General features: G+C 39.1%; 1 protein-coding gene across 2 annotated transcripts in view; it reads left to right on the top strand.

The window, feature by feature from the left end:
* Positions 1–20,344, top strand: part of LOC126470307 (ATP-binding cassette sub-family C member 4-like) — a 264,208-nt gene that overhangs the window by 232,750 nt on the left and 11,114 nt on the right. For both annotated transcript variants that reach the window (XM_050098079.1, XM_050098078.1), the window contains exon 23: positions 12,626–12,755. In XM_050098079.1, the coding sequence (XP_049954036.1) occupies positions 12,626–12,755 (130 nt within the window). The remainder of the gene's footprint in view (positions 1–12,625; positions 12,756–20,344) is intronic.

Below are 20,344 nucleotides of genomic sequence, written 5' to 3'. Positions count from 1 at the left end.
GTCTGGCAGAGATGGTGAAGACTGCTGGTCTTGTGTGCGAGGTGCAAGCAGAGCTCACAATTTTTGGCATCATTCCCAGAGTTGATCAGGGTCCTTTGATTCGGAGCCTAGTGGAGGGACTCAACCACAGGCTTCATTGACTATGTGACAGTCATGGCTACAGATTTTTAGACCTGTGTTATTGTGTGGGGATTTGTAGGACTCACCTTGATAGGTCAGGAGTGCACTACACAAAAAGGAAGCAGCTAGACGGGTAGCAGAGTAGTTGTGGGGTGCACATGGTTTTTTTTTTATGCTAAGCAGTAGTTTGTGGTGCTCTGATGAACCCTCGCCAGTCAGTATGCAGCAAGGGAAGTCAAACACCATTCAGAATAAAGACACTTCAACTGTCACAATTTTATCAGTAAACTGTCAAAGTGTCTATAATAAAATTACTGAATTTGCTGCCCTCCAGAAAAGTTCTCGAATGCAAATTATTCTTGGGACTGAGTGCTGGCTGAAACCTGAAGTGTAAAGCTCTGAGATATTTGGTGAGTCATGGAATGTATACTGAAAAGACAGAATAGAGGCCATAGGAAGGAGAGTGTTCATTGCACTTGATAAACATATTGTCTCTATTGAGGTCAAAGTTGAGTGTGACTGTTTAAGTCATCTGGTTACATATAGCAGGTGTAAGTAAAACCAAATTAATTGTTGTATGTTTTTGCTGTCCACCCAATTCTGCTGTGACAGTTCTAGAGTCATTCAAAGAAAGTCTATGGTCAATAGCGCATGATACCCTGATCATGCAATACTAGTTGGAGGCATCTTTACCTACTGAGTATAGACTGGGATGTTTATGGATTCATTGCAGGTGATACAGAAAGGCAGTCATGTGCAATACTTTCTAACACATTTTCTGCAAATTGTTTTGAACTGCTAACTCAGCAGCCCACATACAGTGGAAGTATCTTAGACCTTGTAGCTTCAAATAGGCCAGACCTTATCAACAATGTCAATATAGAAATGGGGATTAGGGATCAAGATTTCATTATAGAAACTATAATTACAAAAATTAATAAATCAGTCAAAAAAGCTAGGAGTGTTTCAGCTGGATAGAGCAGATAAGCATTTATTAACATCTCACTTAGACAATGAATTAACATCACTTAGTTCCAGTAAGATTTACGTAGAGAAATTATGGGCAGAGTTCAAGCAGATTGTAAATTGTGGTGTGGAGTGAGTGGATAAAGGGGCATAAAGACCCACCATGGATTAATCAAGAAATTTGGCAGATACGAGGAAGCAGAGGCTGTTGCATTCTCAGTTCAAAAGAGAATGCCTAAATGATGACAAGTGATAGTTAGTAAAGATTCATGCATCTGTGAAAAGATCTATGCACAAAGCATACAACAACTACCAACATCATGCCTTAGTGAAAGATGTGTCAGAGAACCCGAGAAAATCCTGGTCCTATGCAAAATTGCTAAGTGGTTCTAAGGCTTCCATTCAGTCCCTTGTTGATGAGTCTAGTGTGGCAGTTGAAGATAGCTAAACAAAAGCGAAAGTTTTAAATTTCATATTCAAGACATCTTTCAACCAGGGAAATCACAGAAACATACTGTCATTTGACCATCAGATGGACTCCCGTATGGATGACATCGTAATAAGCATCCCTGGCATAGAGAAACAACTGAAAGATTTGAAGGCAAATAAATCACCATGTCCAGATGGAATCCCAGTTTGGTTTTACAAAGAGTACTCTACAACATTGGCCCTCTACCTGGCCTGCATGTATTGTGAATCTCTCACCCAGTGCAAAGACCTAAGTGACTGGAAAAAACATAGGTATCTGCAGTATATAAGAAGGGTAAAAGAATGGACCGCAAAATTACAGACCAATATTCCTAACTTCTGTTTATTGCAGAATCCTTGAACATATTGTCAGTATGAATGTAATAAATTTTCTTGAGATAGAGAAGCTTTTATCCATGAATCAGCATGATTTTAGAAAGCATTGCTCATGCGAAACTCAGCTTGCCCCTTTCTCATAGGATCTACTGACAAGGGAACCTCCCCATCGCACCCCCCTCAGACTTAGTTATAAGTTGGCACAGTGGATAGGCCTTGAAAAACTGAACACAGATCAGTCGAGAAAACAGGAAGAAGTTGTGTGGAACCATGAAAAAAATAAGCAAAATATACAAACTGAGTAGTCCATGCTCAACATATATAATATTAAGGATAGTACTACCGTAGTAACGCTGTGGTCCTGTGGTTAGCGTGAGCAGCTGTGGAACCAGAGGTCCTTGGTTCGAATCTTCCCCCGAGTGAAAATTTTAATTTTTTATTTTCAGACAATTATCAAAGTTCAGGCACACACACACACAATCAACTTCGCTCTCCAAAATTCCAGGACATGTTCAGATTTGCTTGGACATATGCAGGATTTGACGGTCTACACACGGAAAAATTTGAAAACGTTAAAAACATATGTTTTGACAGAGCACAGGGAAAACTGTGTGACTGTTGCAGTCATTTGTTGCAGTTTATGTGGCAAACTCTTATGTTTTCATCACTTTTTTGGGAGTGATTATCACATCCACAAGAAAACCTAAATCGGGCAAGGTAGAAGAATCTTTTTACCCATTCGCCAAGTGTACAAGTTAGGTGGGTCGACAACATATTCCTGTCATGTGACGCACATGCCGTCACCAGTGTCATATAGAATATATCAGACGTGTTTTCCTGTGGAGGAATTGGTTGACCTATGACCTTGCGAACAAATGTTTTCGGTTCCCTTTGGAGAGGCACGTCCTATCGTCTACTAGTCGCATGGTTTTGAGGTGCGGTCGCAAAACACAGACACTAAACTTATTACAGTGAACAAAGACGTCAATGAACGAACGGACAGATCATAACTGCGAAAATAAAGAAATTAAAATTTTCACTCGAGGGAGGACTTGAACCAAGGATCTCGCGTTCCACTGCTGCTCACGCTGGCCACAGGGCCACGGCGCCCCTGATCTCACATTCTCCTTGATGTCGCATACGTTGCACATAAACTACTCAGTTTGTATATTTTGCTTATTTTTTTCATAATTCCACACAACTTCTTCCTGTTTTCTTGATTGATCTGTGTTCAGTTTTTCAAGGCCTATCCACTGTGCCAACTTATAACTAAATCTGAGGGTGGTGCGATGGGGAGGTTCCCTTGTGAGAACTAAAAATGAAAGGCAACAGCCAGATTCCATATTTCTAGATTTCTGGAAAGCATTTAGCATGGTGCCCCATTGCAGGCTGTTAACGAAGGTTTATATGGAATAAGGTTTATATGGAATAAGGTTTATATGGAATAAGCTCACACACATGTGAGTGGCTCAAAGACTTCTTAAGTAATAGATGTTGTTGTAGAGAATGAGTGTTCATCAAAGACAAGGGTATCACCAAGAGAGCCCCACAGTAGTGAGATAGGACCACTGTTGTTCTCTGTATATGTAAATGATTTGTTGGACAGGGTGGGCACCAATCTGCGGTAGCTTCCTAATGTTGCTGTGGTGTACAGCACTGAGTGACTGTAGGAAAATACATGTGTGGATGGATATGTGTGTGTGTGTGCGCGAGTGTGAGTGTATACCCGTCCTTTTTTCCCCCTAAGGTAAGTCTTTCCGCTCCTGGGATTCGAATGACTCCCTACCCTCTCCCTTAAAACCCACATCCTTTCGTCTTTCCCTCTCCTTCCCTCTTTCCTGATGAGGCAACAGTTTGTTGCGAAAGCTTGAACTTTTGTGTATATTTGTGTTTGTTTGTGTGTCTTTCGACCTGCCAGTGCTTTCGTTTGGTAAGTCACATCATCTTTGTTTTTTGAAATATACAAGATGACTTAGACAAAATTTTGAGTTGGTGTGATAAATGGCAGCTAGCTCTAAATGTGAAAAAATGTAAGTTAATGTGGATGACTATGAAGAACAAAACTGTAATGTTTGGATACAGCATTAGTAATGTCCTCCTTGACACAGTCAAGTCTTTCAAATATCTGGGCATATCATTGCAAAGTGACACGAAGTGGAATGAACATGTGGAACTGTAGTAGATAACGCAAATAGTCAACTTCCGTTTATTGGGAGAATTTTAGGAAAGGAGACCACATATAGGACACTGGTGTGGTCTATTCTTGAGTACTGCTGGAGTGTTTGGGATTCATACCAGGTCATATTGAGGGAAGACATTGAAGCAATTCAGATGTGGGCAGCTAGTTTTGTTAGCAGTTCGTTGGAACAACACGTAAGTGTTATGGAGATGCCTCTGGAACTCAAATGGGAATCCCTGGAGGAAAGGCAATGTTCTTTTTGAGAAACACTGTTGAGAAAATGTAGAGAACCAACATTTGAAGTTGATTGCCAAACGATTCAGCTGCCACCAACATACATTGTGCTTAAGGACCATGAAGATAAATATGAGAAATTATCAGTCAAATGGAGGCCTATAGATAGTTGTTTTTCCCTTGCTCTATTTGCGAGAGGAGCAGGAAAGGAAATGACAAGTAGTGGCATAGGGTTCCCTCTGCCATGTACTGTACAGTGGCTTACAGAGTATCTATGTAGATGTATATGTAGAAACAATAGGGACTCGGATGCTTCTCTAATGGACACCTAAATTAACATCAAAGCTTTTTAATACACATGCAGGACTTTTGACACAAGTTTGGACATGGTTTTACATGTCCATGATAAGTTGTGTGTAGTACCTGGAGACATATTATTCACACAGAGCTTGCCATTGTATTGTTTGTGGTACTAGTTCAAAACCTTTTCTTGGTATACAAAAACCAACCAAAGATTTTGCATGGTTCAAATTGCTCTGAGCACTATGGGACTTAATATCTATGGTCATCAGTCCCCTAGAACTTAGAACTACTTAAACCTAACTAACCTTAGGACATCACACAACACCCAGTCATCACGAGGCAGAGAAAATCCCTGACCCCGCTGGGAATCGAACCCGGGAACCCGGGATTTTGCATGTTTTCTTAAGATTTTTAGGTCGCTAGCCTCTCTCTCTCTCTCTCTCTCTCTCTCTCTCTCTCTCTCTCTCTCTCTCTCTCTCTCTCTCTCTCTCTCTCTCTCTCCCCCCCCCCCCCCCCCCCACACACACACACACAGTAGTGCCCCATCTTCATATGGGTAGTACTGAGCATCTTCTTTCCTTCAAACAAATATCTGAAACTATCATGCTGACCATGCTGCACTGAACACATTTTGCTCCTTGTCAGTACATCAGATGAAGCAGGTTGACTGGGGCCATACTGTGCCAAGCAGAGCAGAGTCCTACACATCACTAAATGGCAATGCCATCATTTTAACAGTGGTGATGTTCATCATAGTTCAGCCAATTTACACAAAATATTTATAAATTGTATACCTTACTCATGAGTCAGTGTATCTATTAAAGAAAACTTTATCAAAATTCCTTCAGTAGTTCCAGAGATTAGCTTCAGCATAGAGACAGAACCACAACAAAAGCTTAAGTCATCTGTTGTGGTTTTGTCTCTGTGTTGAAGCTAATCTATATACATAGTCTCTATTCATGGGTGTGTTATTTATAGAGATAACAGCATCAACTTTGCTTTTTCAAATGGTAACTTCTGTTGCTCATATTATAGCTCTAAAAATAGACAACTTAAATGGCATTTCAGTCTTCTGAATCAGATTCATAGTTGTGGAGTCATTAAAATATTTAGAACTTAGAGTTACCTGTTTTGAACAGGAAAACAATTGCTGTCTTATGGATAAGTTCACATTATCATGCAGAACTATCACATCAGATAGGTGCAGCTAAGAGTGTAGTGGAGAAAAGTTTCATCTAAAACTGGTACTAATCATACGTGGCTACATGTGTTCAGACCAACACACCATTCAAAAGGCAAAGGACATGGCATATAAGGATGATTGGCCAATTAACTTCAGTAACAGTTATGATTTTTATTAATTGATGAAAAGCCTTTCCAGCTGCTAGTAAGAACTTTATTAAGTCCAAAATCAGTTTTGGCCTCCATATCAGGCCATTTTCAGAGCCACATGAAAATGGCCTGATATGGAGGCTGAACCCAGTCATGGATGTATTTAAGATCTTATTAGCAACTGGAGTGGCTTTTAAGTATAATGTGTAAAAGTGTTGAACTGAGAGACAATCACTGAGAAGTATCCTGCCAATCATAAAGGTTACTGCTAGTTTTCTTGTTGGCTATAGCTATTTAGTGTCTTTATTTGAGACACAGTTTTATATAAATAAGACTGTTTTGAGTGGACAATAAGGGAATCTCTAACACTGTTTTAATAGTGATTTCTATAGATAATTAAAGTGTGGTCTGGAATGTTCACACAGTGAGAATATAAAAATACAACACCCTGTGTTGCAGTCAGTGGCGCCTCATGAGAATACATTCTGGGAGTTCACAAATTTTTAGATGCAGATAAATTCGAGAGTGTGAAATTAATAACATCTGCTGTATAACAGTTATGCTTATCAACAAATTTATACAAGTACAGGCACTGCCTATAATTATAACAATAATGAAATTAATAATAATAATAGTAATAACAATGGTAATAAGATGCATAACTTATCTGACAAAAGAAAGAATTTTTTTGTGGAATTTTGTTGTTTTGTAAATAATTAATTGCAGTTCAGGGCAATTACAGAATAATGTGTAAACTTTCACAACTCTCCATTTCACATTTTTGTGTAAGTGGGAGTTTTCATTCTTTTCCATTTTTTGGACAAATGTACAAAACCTCTAAGAGATGCACTAGTTCACGAATTTACTTCTGGACTGAATATCAGATATCCTTACACTGCACCCACACAACAACTTGTGCTAATTGTACACTTCATAGTTAAATGTTTGCTTGTAGTCATTTTTATTCGATTTCATCACTCTCTCAATCAAAGCATCTGTTCTCAGAGGCCATAGTTTCTTTGTGGCTAACTTTTGCCGGTAATTTACTTTTCTCTTTCCAGAATGAGATTTTCACTCTGCAGTGGAGTGTACACTGAAATGAAATTTCCTGGCAGATTAAAGCTGTGTGCTGGACTGAGACTTGAACTCAGAACCTTCACCTATTGTGGGCAACTGCTCTACCAACTGAGCTACCCAAGCACAACTCATGATCCATTCTCACAGCTTTAGCATTTAAAATGAATTCAATGTAGTTCATGTTTACACTGCACACAAAAGCCAATTCCCACACAGTAAACAACTAACTCCAAACACAAAGTGCTGCTTGTGGAAATGATTAAACTTAAGTAGTAATGTCTACCAACAAAGGTCACTTGACTAGAATACAAATAGGGCACTGAGATCCATAAGGGCGTCAAGTAAGCCGCCATCAATCCCAAATTTAAGTGAATATCAGAGAAAATAGTGATACAGCTTTTTGTGAATTTTCATATATGCAATGTGGGCATATAGCACAGATAAACCTGACTCACCATAAGATCAAACAGCTTTCAGAAGCATGAATAAGTGCTACAGTCTCACAATTGATGGTGATATGCTTTAAGCCCTTACAGTTCTGGATTACTGTATGATGGAATTCATAACTTAATCATTCAGAAACCCACAAAACAGGTTTACTGTGAGTACAACTTCAACGAATATGGATGTCCAATCTAATTTTATTACAGTATATAGTGAGTGAATTAGCATATCTGAGGAGTGTGCTATCATCTAGCAGGATTTATGCCAAGTGAACGGGGATCAAAGTCTGCTGCAGTGTGCTACCACCTGGTGGCACTAACATAAACTCCTAGTCGAGCAGCAAGGACTAGCTGTGCACATCATAAATCTTGAATGTTGTTTATCAATTCCATATGTATTTGGCCCATAAGGCAATTACATCATGCAAGTTGTGCATGCGCAAAAGCTCCTTAAAATGTGCGTAACAGAAGGTGTGCTCAGGACCCTGTTGCCAAGTTTCACAGAGGCTAGAGGAGCAGTAGCATGGTAGATTTAAGTGCCGTATCTTTCAAATTGCAACATCTATGTTACATTCAACAGAATTCAAAGAAAAATAACCACTAAATCTGCAAAGTGTCGAAAGTTATGGTGTTTACTCGCTCTTGTGCTCTTACACAGCAGCTGCTACTGGTAGCAGTCACATTTTGCTCTAACTACAAAAGCATTTAGTGACACATATTGAGTTGTGGCACAACACGATGTGGTGTGGCATGACTCAAGCAATGATGTGTGGGCAGTGTGGACTACTGGCACGTGGCACACACATCGAAGCAACACAGACCCAGTGGCAGCTACTCGCAGCAACAGTGGTGCAGCATGGTATAGCCTCCTGACATTGAACTCTGACCCTCAGCAACAGTGTCAGTGGGTCAGACAGCATGCTGGGTGGCAGTAGGCAGCCACCAGGGCAGTAGGTGGGCCACAGCTGCATGTCATCAGTGAGTTTGGTATAGGCCCACAAAGTGTGGCACATGTGGCTACAGCATGTGGGCTGTGTGGCGGCAAACAGCATTCCCCATGGCACAGACAGTTTGCCCGGTGGACCAGGCAGGCAGCATGGCTAACAAGCTAACAGCCATGCAGTGACAAATGGGCAACATCTGTGGGCAGCACTCAGATGACAGGATGATGCCTCTGGGTGGCGACATACCATGATGGCCCTAGACAGCACAACCTAGTGCTTGACAAGGCTGTGGAAGCAGCACAGGCTCAACAAGATTTGCATTTCATGTTTGTGTGACAACTTGGTGTTGGAGTCACAAACAGTGATGTTGCACAGTGACAGGAAGGTTTCAGGCAGTGCCAAATCATTGTCATGACAGTTAAATGGGGCAGGCTAATGTTGTGGCTCTGTGAACTTGTGGCTGTGCTGCCTGGTGGGTGGACAGGCAGTGAGCTGGACTCTGCACCAGGTGTGTTCCAATGTGCCAAATCAGAGTACCCCAGACAACATGGCAAGGCATAGCTGCTGCTCCCTGCCCATCTGGATTAACGATGGCAGCTCTTTATAACTTGCCACACTGTCTTGAATGTGAACCAAACTTTTGTGGTCCCTCTTCAGACTTAATGGTGGGTAACTCAAACTTCTGACATCAAATATGCAAGCATAAAAGAAGAGGGAGGTGTCAGAAGGGAGGTGACTTGAAATTAAAGTGTTAAATTAGTTGGAACTTTAGTGTCTTCTGAAATTATGGTGGACAGAATGTCTCACCTTGGCTGTGAGTGAAGGCCAACTCTCAGTCTAGTTGTGATATGAATAATATAAAAGGAAGGGGGCGAGTGAGAGGAGGCAGTTCACATTCATGTGACTAGTGGCTGGTACCAGTAAATGGGGACAGGGACAGACTGTGGGAGGCATTCACTCTGACTAAAAGCCAAAGTGTCTATGCTGCAACCTGCCCTTCAAGATGCTCCAGCATCTACAAATTTGACTCATCTCCCATGTCACCTATTGGTCGTCTGGATAGAGCATGTAGCTAGTTTTGTCAGCAAGCAGAAATGGTGGCATGATGTTAAATTATTGACTGGCATGATACTGATGCTTACATTTTGCACTAGGCACATGTACTACTGTGAGAGCTCACATTGTGGAAATGTTTCAAAGGTATAGCTGGTACCTTTGAAATAAATGTTTTTTAAGAGGTTCCCTAAAACAATCCCAACTGGCTGAAATCCTGTACAATTTATTTGTTTTCTTTTTTTACAGTTGCACAGTTAATATTGTATCTGTCATTACTTTTGTTTGTTTTTCTGATGCTGAACAGTGACAGAGGCAAGTCTATGAATGCTATTCACTAGGAAAGTTCAGTGTCACTATCTTGGCCATAGGATTACCCCATAAGGTCAGTCAAGGGAAATACTTTATGTGTTGTGTGCCTGTACTATCATCAATTGTTCTTGATAATGCTCTCTATCATTGTGTTGTTGCTGACAAGACACTGTCCATAAGGAAAGTGTAAGGAGATAACTGATTAGCTTCAGTGTCGCAACATTGAAGTAAGTGATGATCTTAAAAATTTGGAGCTTATAGAACTAATACTTCTTCATAAACTACAGTTCCCTGGATATGAAATTGACAAGCTACCAAAACATATGGGCATAAAGTCATTAGTCTGTCACCTAATCACTGCCATTTCAACCCAATAGAACTGGTGTGGTCCCAAACTGAAGGTCACATTGTCAGCAATAATTTTAAAAACTGCAGTCAAACCACTGGATAATGAAGCTGTTAGGAAAGTTGTCTCTGAAACCTGGAAGAAATTCTTCAGTCATATATAATGAATCATGGAAAATTAATGGATGAATGACGCTATTTCAAAAAATTCAGTGCATGATATGATCATTTTGTTACATAGCAACATTGACAGTGACAGCTCAGGCAGCTGGGACAGGGAAGAGAGTAATGTCGCTAGAGTTTTTCTACTGCCATCACATAAAAGATGTACAGGTGGATTCAGCTGAATGTCTGGAGTGTGCAGTTTAAGTATCTGGATGGCCTGATTATATTATTGTAATGACATGATTATTTTGAATATCAGCCAGCTACACAGCCCTTTAAATGGTTTTTATTTTATAAATCACTCACAATGAGCCCATTTTGGCATACTGCCATCATCAGGTGCTCTTGTACGTAATATTGTTGCTGCCATGTCTTGTCTTTTTGTAGAACTATTAGTTTCTCCTCAGATGTATGCTGGAGACATCTATCTGACTTTAGTCAATTTTTATGTATGCTATTTTTCTCTTGACAGTTTGGATGACAGTGGATCAGTGATATTAGATGTCATCCAAGCTGCCAAGAGAAAAACAGCATACATAAAAACCGACTAAAGTTAGATATATGTCTCCAGCATACATCTAAGGAGAAACTCATAATTCTACAAAAAGACAGTTCATGGAAGCAATGCTATTATGTGCACGAGAACCTGATCATGGCAATATGCCAAAATGTGCTCATTGTGAGTGATTTATAAAATGTAAATCATTTAAAGAGTAGTGTAGCTGGCTGATATTCATAATAATCATGTCATTAGAAGACATGTTTTGCACTGCAGGCATCAAGGAACAAAAGTTATAATACTGTAAGTTTTGAGTAGTAACAGGTAGGGGCTATTATCTGCAACTAAGGTTGCATGAAGGTCATACCAGGATTCAGTCTTTATTACACTAAATAAATCTCACTCACTGTTTGCACTATAATTATTGGAATACTGAGGTAGTGTCTTTTATATTGTTAATCATCTTTCTTCCAAACCAAAAAGATAAGTTTCTTAACAATGATTAACAAACACAATCTGTTTTTTTATGTTAAGTATAACTATAATGCCTTGTCAGAAAACATGGTAACAGGTTAATTATAAACCTAATGAAGCCAAACAGTCGACAGCTAAGTATTTGTCACACAAGCACAGCATGATGAGTGATATTTGATTCAAATTATCTTGTATTAGAGGTTTCTGGCAGAACTATCATTTTGAGTAGATGGAAATACGATTTACTAATTAAGATTTTGTTTCCATCATTTATTCATTCAGTAATAAAAATGTTTACTGCATGTCAAAAACTCAGTAGCATTACCAAGAAATGTCTTTTATTAAACTATCGTTATATTGTCTTAATAATTTTCTGCAGTAAATAAAACAAAAATGAAAACTTAGTGCAGCTCTCCCAAAACACACTGATGCCAGTTCCATCTTTGTACATTGAATAATTTGTGAGCTTCGGCAATTTGAATGAAATGTAAAATATGCATGTGTTTCATGTGTGATTTGGCAACTCTCCTCCAAACCCCTATGTGCTTCTGTCAAAGTGTGTATCCTAAAGTAATTTTTAACAGGCAATAGTCGTTATTGCATCAAGGAATAAAGTTTACAAAGAGATCTCATTTATCAATGACTACTCATATAGTAAAGACATCTTACATAGACAGCAGCAGTTAAGGTCTTCACTCCTGCATATCAGACTTCATCAATGCAGACAATTCTATTTGAAGACATAATTCAATACTTGACTAAAAGAAGGGATCACTTGGTAGGACATATTCTGAGGCATCAAGGGATCACCAATTTAGTATTGGAGGGCAGCGTGGAGGGTAAAAATCATAGAGGGAGACCAAGAGATGAATATACTAAACAGATTCAGAAGGATGTAGGTTGCAGTAGGTACTGGGGGATGAAGAAGCTTGCACAGGATAGAGTAGCATGGAGAGCTGCATCATACCAGTCTCTGGACTGAAGACCACAACAACAATACAATAACATGTATAACAATATTTGTTGCAAATGTAGGTGCTGACAATATGTTGAATATTACATTCTTTTTAGTACCAGTAACTCAAATACAAAATCTGTTTACCCTTAATTTATTATAAACTTCCATTATCATCTAAGAACATTAACTAGAGTACAGGAAAGTAATCCTGAAAAATAACAGAAACAAATATATAGCCGATTCAATAAAATTTTTCTGGATTTGTGACAGCATTGTTAATATATACATTGGCAATGTGATCACAAACCCAGAAAATTTTTATTGAATGTGACAATGACTGTAGAAGCCTATGTTTATAAATGTGTAACACATTTAAGTTTCTTGACCTTTATTTTTTAAATTCCTTGAATGTTGCAGGACAGATGCACTGATCCAAAAAACCATGAGAAGAAAGTTTGACAGCTGCACTGTTCTAATTATAGCTCACAGACTTCACACAGTGATAGATGCAGATAGAATACTAGTCATGGATGCAGGAAGACTTATGGTGAGTGTCATATGTATCATTCATACTTGTTTTGTGGATAGATTTATGCTTAGAATTAAACAAATGTGACTACTGTAATTATATATTTAGTTAATAAAATACATATTAAATCTGGTAATATAAATTCTTTGGAGTTCTGGAGACATTTAGGCTTTAGTTTAAGGAATTCAAATTTAGGAATTGTGGAAGTTTTCTATCATGTTGTGAATTGGAAGAACTGTGAACAGATATTTTGATTGTGGTGTTACTTTATTTCACTACATTATCCACAGGATATGTATATGTATATAGTAACTGGTCAAGATATGATAAGATAATTACTGCTATTATATCTTCACATACATACCCAAATGTCAGTTACTTACATCTGCACTTCAGTATTCCTTCTTTTGTTGCACATTTGCACATCAATGCACTTATGAAGTATCTTTTGTGCTTCATATTTCTTTTCTCGATACAAAAACCATTCTTGTTTAAGATAATTATCAGCACTAATACCAAGCCCGCTCAGGTAGCAGCATGGTGTAACGTTCTGCATCCCACGTGGGAAGGTGAGCTGGTCCCTGGTACGAATCTGCCTGGCAGATAAGTGCCGAGGTCTGGTGTTCCAGCCAGCCTGTGGATGGTTTTTAAGGTGGTTTTCCATCTGCCTTGCTGAATGTGGGCTGGTTCCTTTTATTCCACCTCAGCTACACTATGTTGGCCATTGATGTACAACACTGTCTCCACATACGCATACACCATAATTACTCTACTATGCAAACATTTGGGACTGCTGTAACCTGTTGTGGGTTTGTGAACCACTCGGGGCTATGACGGAGATGAAGCCTGTCCGTCATTTCTAGGTCCGCGGTTCAATACACACAAAATACACAAACTAATACCAAGCAAAGTGGTACATACTGGTCTGGTTCTATTCCATGTCCAGCCATCCAGATTAAGGCTTTCTGTGATTTCCCAAAACCACACCAGGCAAATGCTCCTATTATTTCTTTGAAAGGGTACTTTCAATTTCTATACCCACACTTGAAGCAGTCTGAGCTTGTGGTTTGTTGCTAATGACCTTGATGTTGATCAGACATTAAATCCCAGTCTTCCTTCTTTTCTGCCTTGAGTACCAATAGTAACACTAAATTTTCAGTCTTTGTAACAGTTTTTTGACACTCTAATTTAGCAGTGAGAGAGCCTATTTTTAGGTTATGTGAAATTGCTGTGTTGTTTCTTTCTTCTTGCATTATATACATGGACATTTTTACCGTCCACAAGGAACATATAATATTTTACTCTTTCCAAGATATGTGCTGCAGAAATACAAGAAAATGAGAATTAATAAATCAAAAGTCTTAAAACTTAGCCCTGTAGTTGTGCATGACTCATTGCTGTACACTGAGAGAACTGACTCTGTCATGTTGCTTGTATAATTCTTTAGTATCCCCACCAGTGGAATTCGAGATCGATGCAGCTGATCTGGCATGTGTATCACAGTGGAATGGTGCAGAATGCTGCAAAGGAGGGTGTGCGCAAGATGATGCATAGATGGAGTCCCTGACATAGGTGTTTATCTGCTGAACTGGTTGTTCTTACATGAGAATCAACTACTTAGAACCTGGCCTCCACCTTGTGCTGTGCTCTGTTTCCTGTGTGCTTAGTTACTCAATTAATCATGCTGATTGCATTGTATTTGTTCTGTGATCCTCTCTGGGCGCTGTTAGGACTTTCTGCTCCCCCATGGATTACTCACACATCAAGTTTTGTTCCCTGTTACTGGGTTCAGCTCCCTGGGCTTGTAGTCAAGTGACTGTCAGCTAGAATAGTAATGTTTCTTACTAAGAATGATGGTATCATGGAGTTTTCATGCCTGTGCAGATACAAAAGTGGCGATGAGGATGGGATTATGCATGCAATACTTTTCTTTTTCACAGTGTTAATTTGTGGCCACCATGGGCCCAGCATTTTTGTAATACTGGCAGAAACAGTTGCACCTACAGGAGCAGCATCAAGTGCTGCAATAGGAGCTTCTCAGAAGGAAGCAGAATTGCTATGTATAGAGGTCACTGTGGCAGCAAGCCAGGTGTTTGCAGAGACGCCTTCTTCCCAGCTGCCCCAATGCTGTTCACCGGCTTCTATGAATCTTCAGAAAGATAAGAGCATTACCTGTGTCATTTCTTGCTGCACTGCCAAGTGAGGCATGCCGCTGATCCAGTTGATAGGGCTGCCTTCTTATTGTCCAGCAGTGTAGGGTTGTACGAAATTGTGCAGAATTCCAAGCCCTGTACTGAGTCTTTGAGGAACTTTGTCAGCTGTTCACACAGTATTTTGGTTTTCAAACCAATGTGATGGTGCCATGGCTACAGTTTAACCAGTACTACAAGCACCCCACAAGCAACCTGCAAGGTCTATCACTCTAGTGTCAGTTCGAGTGTCCCCAGTGTGCTACCCCATATACAGGTTGGGGCATTGGTGTTGTCCTACCCTTCTTTAGCCAAAGTTTCTAAGCTCCACTCATTATAAGAATGTGGAAAGACAACTTACATTGCTAGTAATTAATTCACCATTACCATAAAATATTCTTGGGTTGCAGTGTTTTCCTGTTTATGGTTTTCAGATAATTGACAAAGTACATTCAGTCACTCAAGCGGTCTTTCTGCTCTGCTCCCTGCTTTGCTTCCTTTATGCAAGGTAAACGACTAATCCTGGCTGCTGATGTGTCCTGATATGGTATTGGCACAGTTCTGATGCATTGGAACCCAGATGGAACTAAGTGGCCCATTGTTTACACATCAAACACACTTTCTGCAGCACAACATAACTATTCACAGGTGGAAAAAGATTCCCTGGCTGTCATTTTCAACATAAAAAAATTTCATATTTTTTTGTATCGAGCAAAGTTCCTACTCATTACTGTCCACAGTCCCCTGGTTTCCTTATTCAGCCCTTGCTCTAAGCTACAGGGGAAGGCCCTCTTTTTCAGTACTTATCATTATATCATTTTTTGTTGGTCCACCACTCATCACGCTATTGTAGATGGTCTATCGTGGTTGCCAGTAGGACCTGATCCAGAGTTTGATCAATAGGAGGCTCTAGTTTTCACATTGTACAGTACCTTGCAGCAGACATTGCTGGATTTTCCTTTGACATCACAGAAGGTTGTGGTGACCACAGCCACCCACTTATTTTTCTGGAAAATTGTTTCAGCAGTCCAGAGGGGGTGGCCTGAGTGCAGTCTTTCAGGAACAGATTCAGTGTAGTGCACATTTTTTCTTCTGTCAGGTGAGGTTGACATTGTCCAGGGCATCCTCGTGCTGGCCACAAATGAGGAGAACTGTCAAGTGGTCATTCCTCTTGTATTGCATCTTTACATACTCCAGTTACTGCATGCATTCCACTGGAGTATGTCCCGTATGAAGGCTTTGATGTGGCATCACATACACTCCTAGCAATCGATTGTAATACTGAACATAATGGGTGAGGACATGTGAGCTGTGCAGAGAACCAGGCAGTGCTGATGATGCATTGGTTTTCCTCTGAGCAGTTCTGGAGCACCTTTGTGACAGGTTTGATATTGACTTTGTGGGCCCTTTTTTGGGAAGCATACTGCTGTTGGAGCTTGATGCATTCTCAGGTTTCCTGTATGGGCCAAAATGTCATCCACACTGTCAACTGCAACTATTTGTGCATTGTTGGTCATTTTTGCTGTCTAGGGTTCTCCCTGAACCCTCACCCTGACAACAGTTGGCAATTCATGTCATGAGAATTTGCAGATTTTTGCACTCAAAATGTTATCCAGTGTCTGACTACTTCCCCATTTGGCCCAGCTTCCTACTCATGCTGGTAGACTAACCATTGTATTTCCATCTACTCAAAATGATACCTCTGCCAGAAACCTCTCATACAAGATAATTTGAATCAAATATCACTCATCATGCTGTGCTTGTGTGACAAATACTTAGCTGTTGACTGTTTGTCAATCTTCTGCTCTCTGGGAGATGCAGCTGCATCAGTGTTGTCTCCTTCAGTAGTCATTCTACCACCAGGAAACCTCGCGAGCTCTACGGTTTTCCACTAGAGGTCACAGCATGAAACATGTCAATTTTCACCCATATATGGCCTTTTCAGGAGGTGAGGGATTTAATATACTCAATACTGAGATGGATACAGATGAGCTGGCATGGGTATTGAAGCAGAAGAATGCACAGCGCTATCTCAGAAGGCGTGCATGGTGCGATGCATGGGCAGAACTGCGGACCCAGGTGTTTACGTGCTGGTGGCAATAGGCCTAGCCCAGCAGAGGGACATAAACTACTTCAGACTTGGCCTTTGCCATGCTGTTTTCCAGGCAGTTCAAACAGTGCAACCATTGGTTGATATTGTCAGGTGTTCTTATGATGTCAGTTTGCATTCCTTTGTGAAAAGTCATTTGAAATTTCACCATACAGCAATGGCTGCATTCAGGTGATATTATCTTAATAGACTGTGTTTACAAAAGGCATTTTGCAGTGTACTTTGACTCCAACAGCGTTTTCCATTCTAACACCATTTGTTGATTAACACTTACCACAGTGAAAGGAGATGGCATACATCTGGATGGTTCAATCATTTCTTAAACGCTATAGCTGTTTCCATCATTTCTCTTGAGTTCCATAATCCAACATTTTTTATCGCATTCCAAGTATGAATGGCTACACAAGGGAATGTAATTTTGATCTTCTTCAGGCTTTTAATTTGACTGAGAGTTACATAATGAATGAAGCTGTATACTGCAAAATTTAATTTTTATTTTGACCACTAGCAGAAGCACAATTTATACAAAGCTATTCCAGGTCCTTATGAAGGGCATGAGTGGTGAAGTGAAAACGGAATGACCTCACATCATTTGCACCATTTTCTACAATGCATTCAGGATAAACACACACACACACACACACACACACAAAACAAACAAAAAAAAAAATGCGTCAAGCAATAACTGTCATCACTTAGAGTAAACATCAGTGGTTACTACATTTGGCACAGATACATTTCTTTGCAAAGTTTATGCAGGTATCCACCTTCTTTTGCCTTTCTTTACCTCCAGTTTATTGAGGGAAGAGATTTCATCAGAATTCTGTTTCTCTGCCCTCTCATAGCCAGATGAGTCACCACTGAGCCGCTCGCTTCTTTCCCCTGAAAAACTGACTTACCTTGTTCTTTCCCCTTACAGCAAAATTTAGAATGCTAATATCTCTGGACTCATTTGTTCTTTTTTTAAGTTTTAGCCTCTCAACAGATACATATGATCAGTCTGAATCAACCTGTAGCAACAACTCAGTTTTGAAGTAAAAAAAAAAAAAAAAAATACTTACACTTACCTGGTTTTCCACCTGACACCTCATATGTTGCAGATCTCTTTAGTTTCTTACTGATTGAGATACTTGCATTTTTTCACAGGCATTTACAATTTATTTAAATTTTCATATGGAATTTGGCTTTCATTTTCCTTAATTTTTGTGTTCTTGATAAATAAGCGAAACAAACAACTTCTAGTACAAGTCCTTAATTAATATCATATTTCGTCAGTCTAATTTCTTACTTACATATATTTCAGTTATATCATATGTCTCCCCACCATTGTTATTTGCTCTCATACGGTTTCATGCAACAGGTACTATATTTTTATTATGTGAATTTGCCCATCTAATTCTGTGCTTTTCTATGTTGACATAATGAGGGTAGGCTTTTTGAGAAATGCAGTTTAGTAGTTTATAATTCACCCTTGGCACATTTTTGAAACTTCTTTCAGTTTCTTATGTTCTTCCTCATTTCCTTTATGCAGACTGTCACAACTACAAACAGCTTTAGTCTGACCTAAAAATAAGTCAGCCACTAATTATGAATAGACCTACTTGTACACAGTTCTTTTTCTCATTTGTGAACTGTAAATATCTTTGTGATTAGTGCTTTCATAACTTTTCTTAACAATTTTTTCGGTGTAAGTCTCTCAGTGCTCAAATGTGATTAGCATGTTCAGGTTTCAGAACCTGTGATTCACCTCAATAAATGTTATGGTTGCATTCCACTAACAGAGATACTATCAGTTTGAACAAATTCTGATATAGTTTTCTTGTGTTTTATTGTACTAACTCCTGTTCAGATATTTATGTAGTGCTTATCCTTTAACAAGTCAGTTTTAAAATTTTCAACTGTAATCATGTCATTCTTCACATTTTCCTTACAAATCTGTTAATTTTTTAGGAGAATCTTGGGGCCATTAGTGGTTGAATAATTGAACTGAGTACGAGAAAAGAAACATGAGTTCTTTCAAAATACATCGAATTGCATTCAAAATTACTTATATGTGAAGAAGGTTAAACCTTTTTGATAGGACAAAGCATAAGGAAAGATGAAAATATGTATTGGTAAATTATACAGTTAGTATGTGAGCATGAAAAGTGAATGGATAACATTGAGTGGCTAAAATGAATAGAACACTATATCCGTTAAACATTTTTGTGTTTGAGGAATGAAGTATCAACATAAATATAACAAAAAGTAGAATTTCAAATACAATCAGTAAAATGCAATGATATGTGACCAGGAGATAACATAAACAAGAAGCATGTTAAATGCAGTTTATGTATTATCTATTTTTAGAAGCACACCTTATGTGCTTAACTGTTCATCTACATGTGTGTATGCACATCAGGATTAAATCTTCCAGGAACCCTTCAACAACCCAAATACTGAATGCCCTATAAAACAGCATCTACTGATGAACTCTTAATTTTGTCGGCTGAGACATTTAGTAAATAAATGTTGAAAAAACAAACAACAGTAATATACCACATTTAATTTTATATATTTATCTATCATGGTCTATGGGACAATGCAGTACAAAGCTATTTGATTGTGGTATGAGTCAGTCAGTTCTTTACAAAATGCTAATTAGAAGATTTGTTAATAAGAGAATTAAGGAAATAATAAGCCATGGAAAAATGTGAGAGGGTATATGAATAAATCATACATCACAGAGAAAAGTTCTCAACTAGTGTGCAGTATTTTTGTACATAACAGAAGGTGTGTGCTGCAAAGAAACCTCCCAACCTGGATTTTTTCCTCAGTTCTATTGGAAGTCTATTGAAACTGAAACTGCTGCATAGTGCACACCTGTATGTATGATGCTTAAGAAAGTTTTATCCAATTCACTGTTCCTATGTGCCAAGCAGATGAACCAAGACAAAGGCACATACTTATCCTCTAGAAAATCATGGTGCTATGAATGACTTACATGAATCATTTTGAAGACAATGGCCAACAGAAAAGCACACCAGGAATTACTGAATAATTTAAGGAGATTGTGGGACCATGGCATAAGGATAGCATACCTTCTAAAACTGAATTTACACCTGTCCCCAGACCAGTCATCATACTGCATTATACTAACATGGGAGCATCTGTAAGATCAATGTGTTGCCATTTTCAGTTCAAATCACTGAGTATATTTTAGCTCATCTTCTACACACTGCAACAGTCACCACGTTCCTGCAACTCTTCCTGAATGTAATGATAGTTATCTTGACAGAAGTCTTCAGCATATGCTGTGAATAATGTCA

This window comes from Schistocerca serialis, chromosome 3 (assembly GCF_023864345.2).
Source record: "Schistocerca serialis cubense isolate TAMUIC-IGC-003099 chromosome 3, iqSchSeri2.2, whole genome shotgun sequence".
NCBI classification, from domain to species: domain Eukaryota; kingdom Metazoa; phylum Arthropoda; class Insecta; order Orthoptera; family Acrididae; genus Schistocerca; species Schistocerca serialis.
The sequence above is the reverse complement of the archived record's forward strand: the minus strand, read 5'-3'. Positions and strand labels throughout refer to the sequence as shown.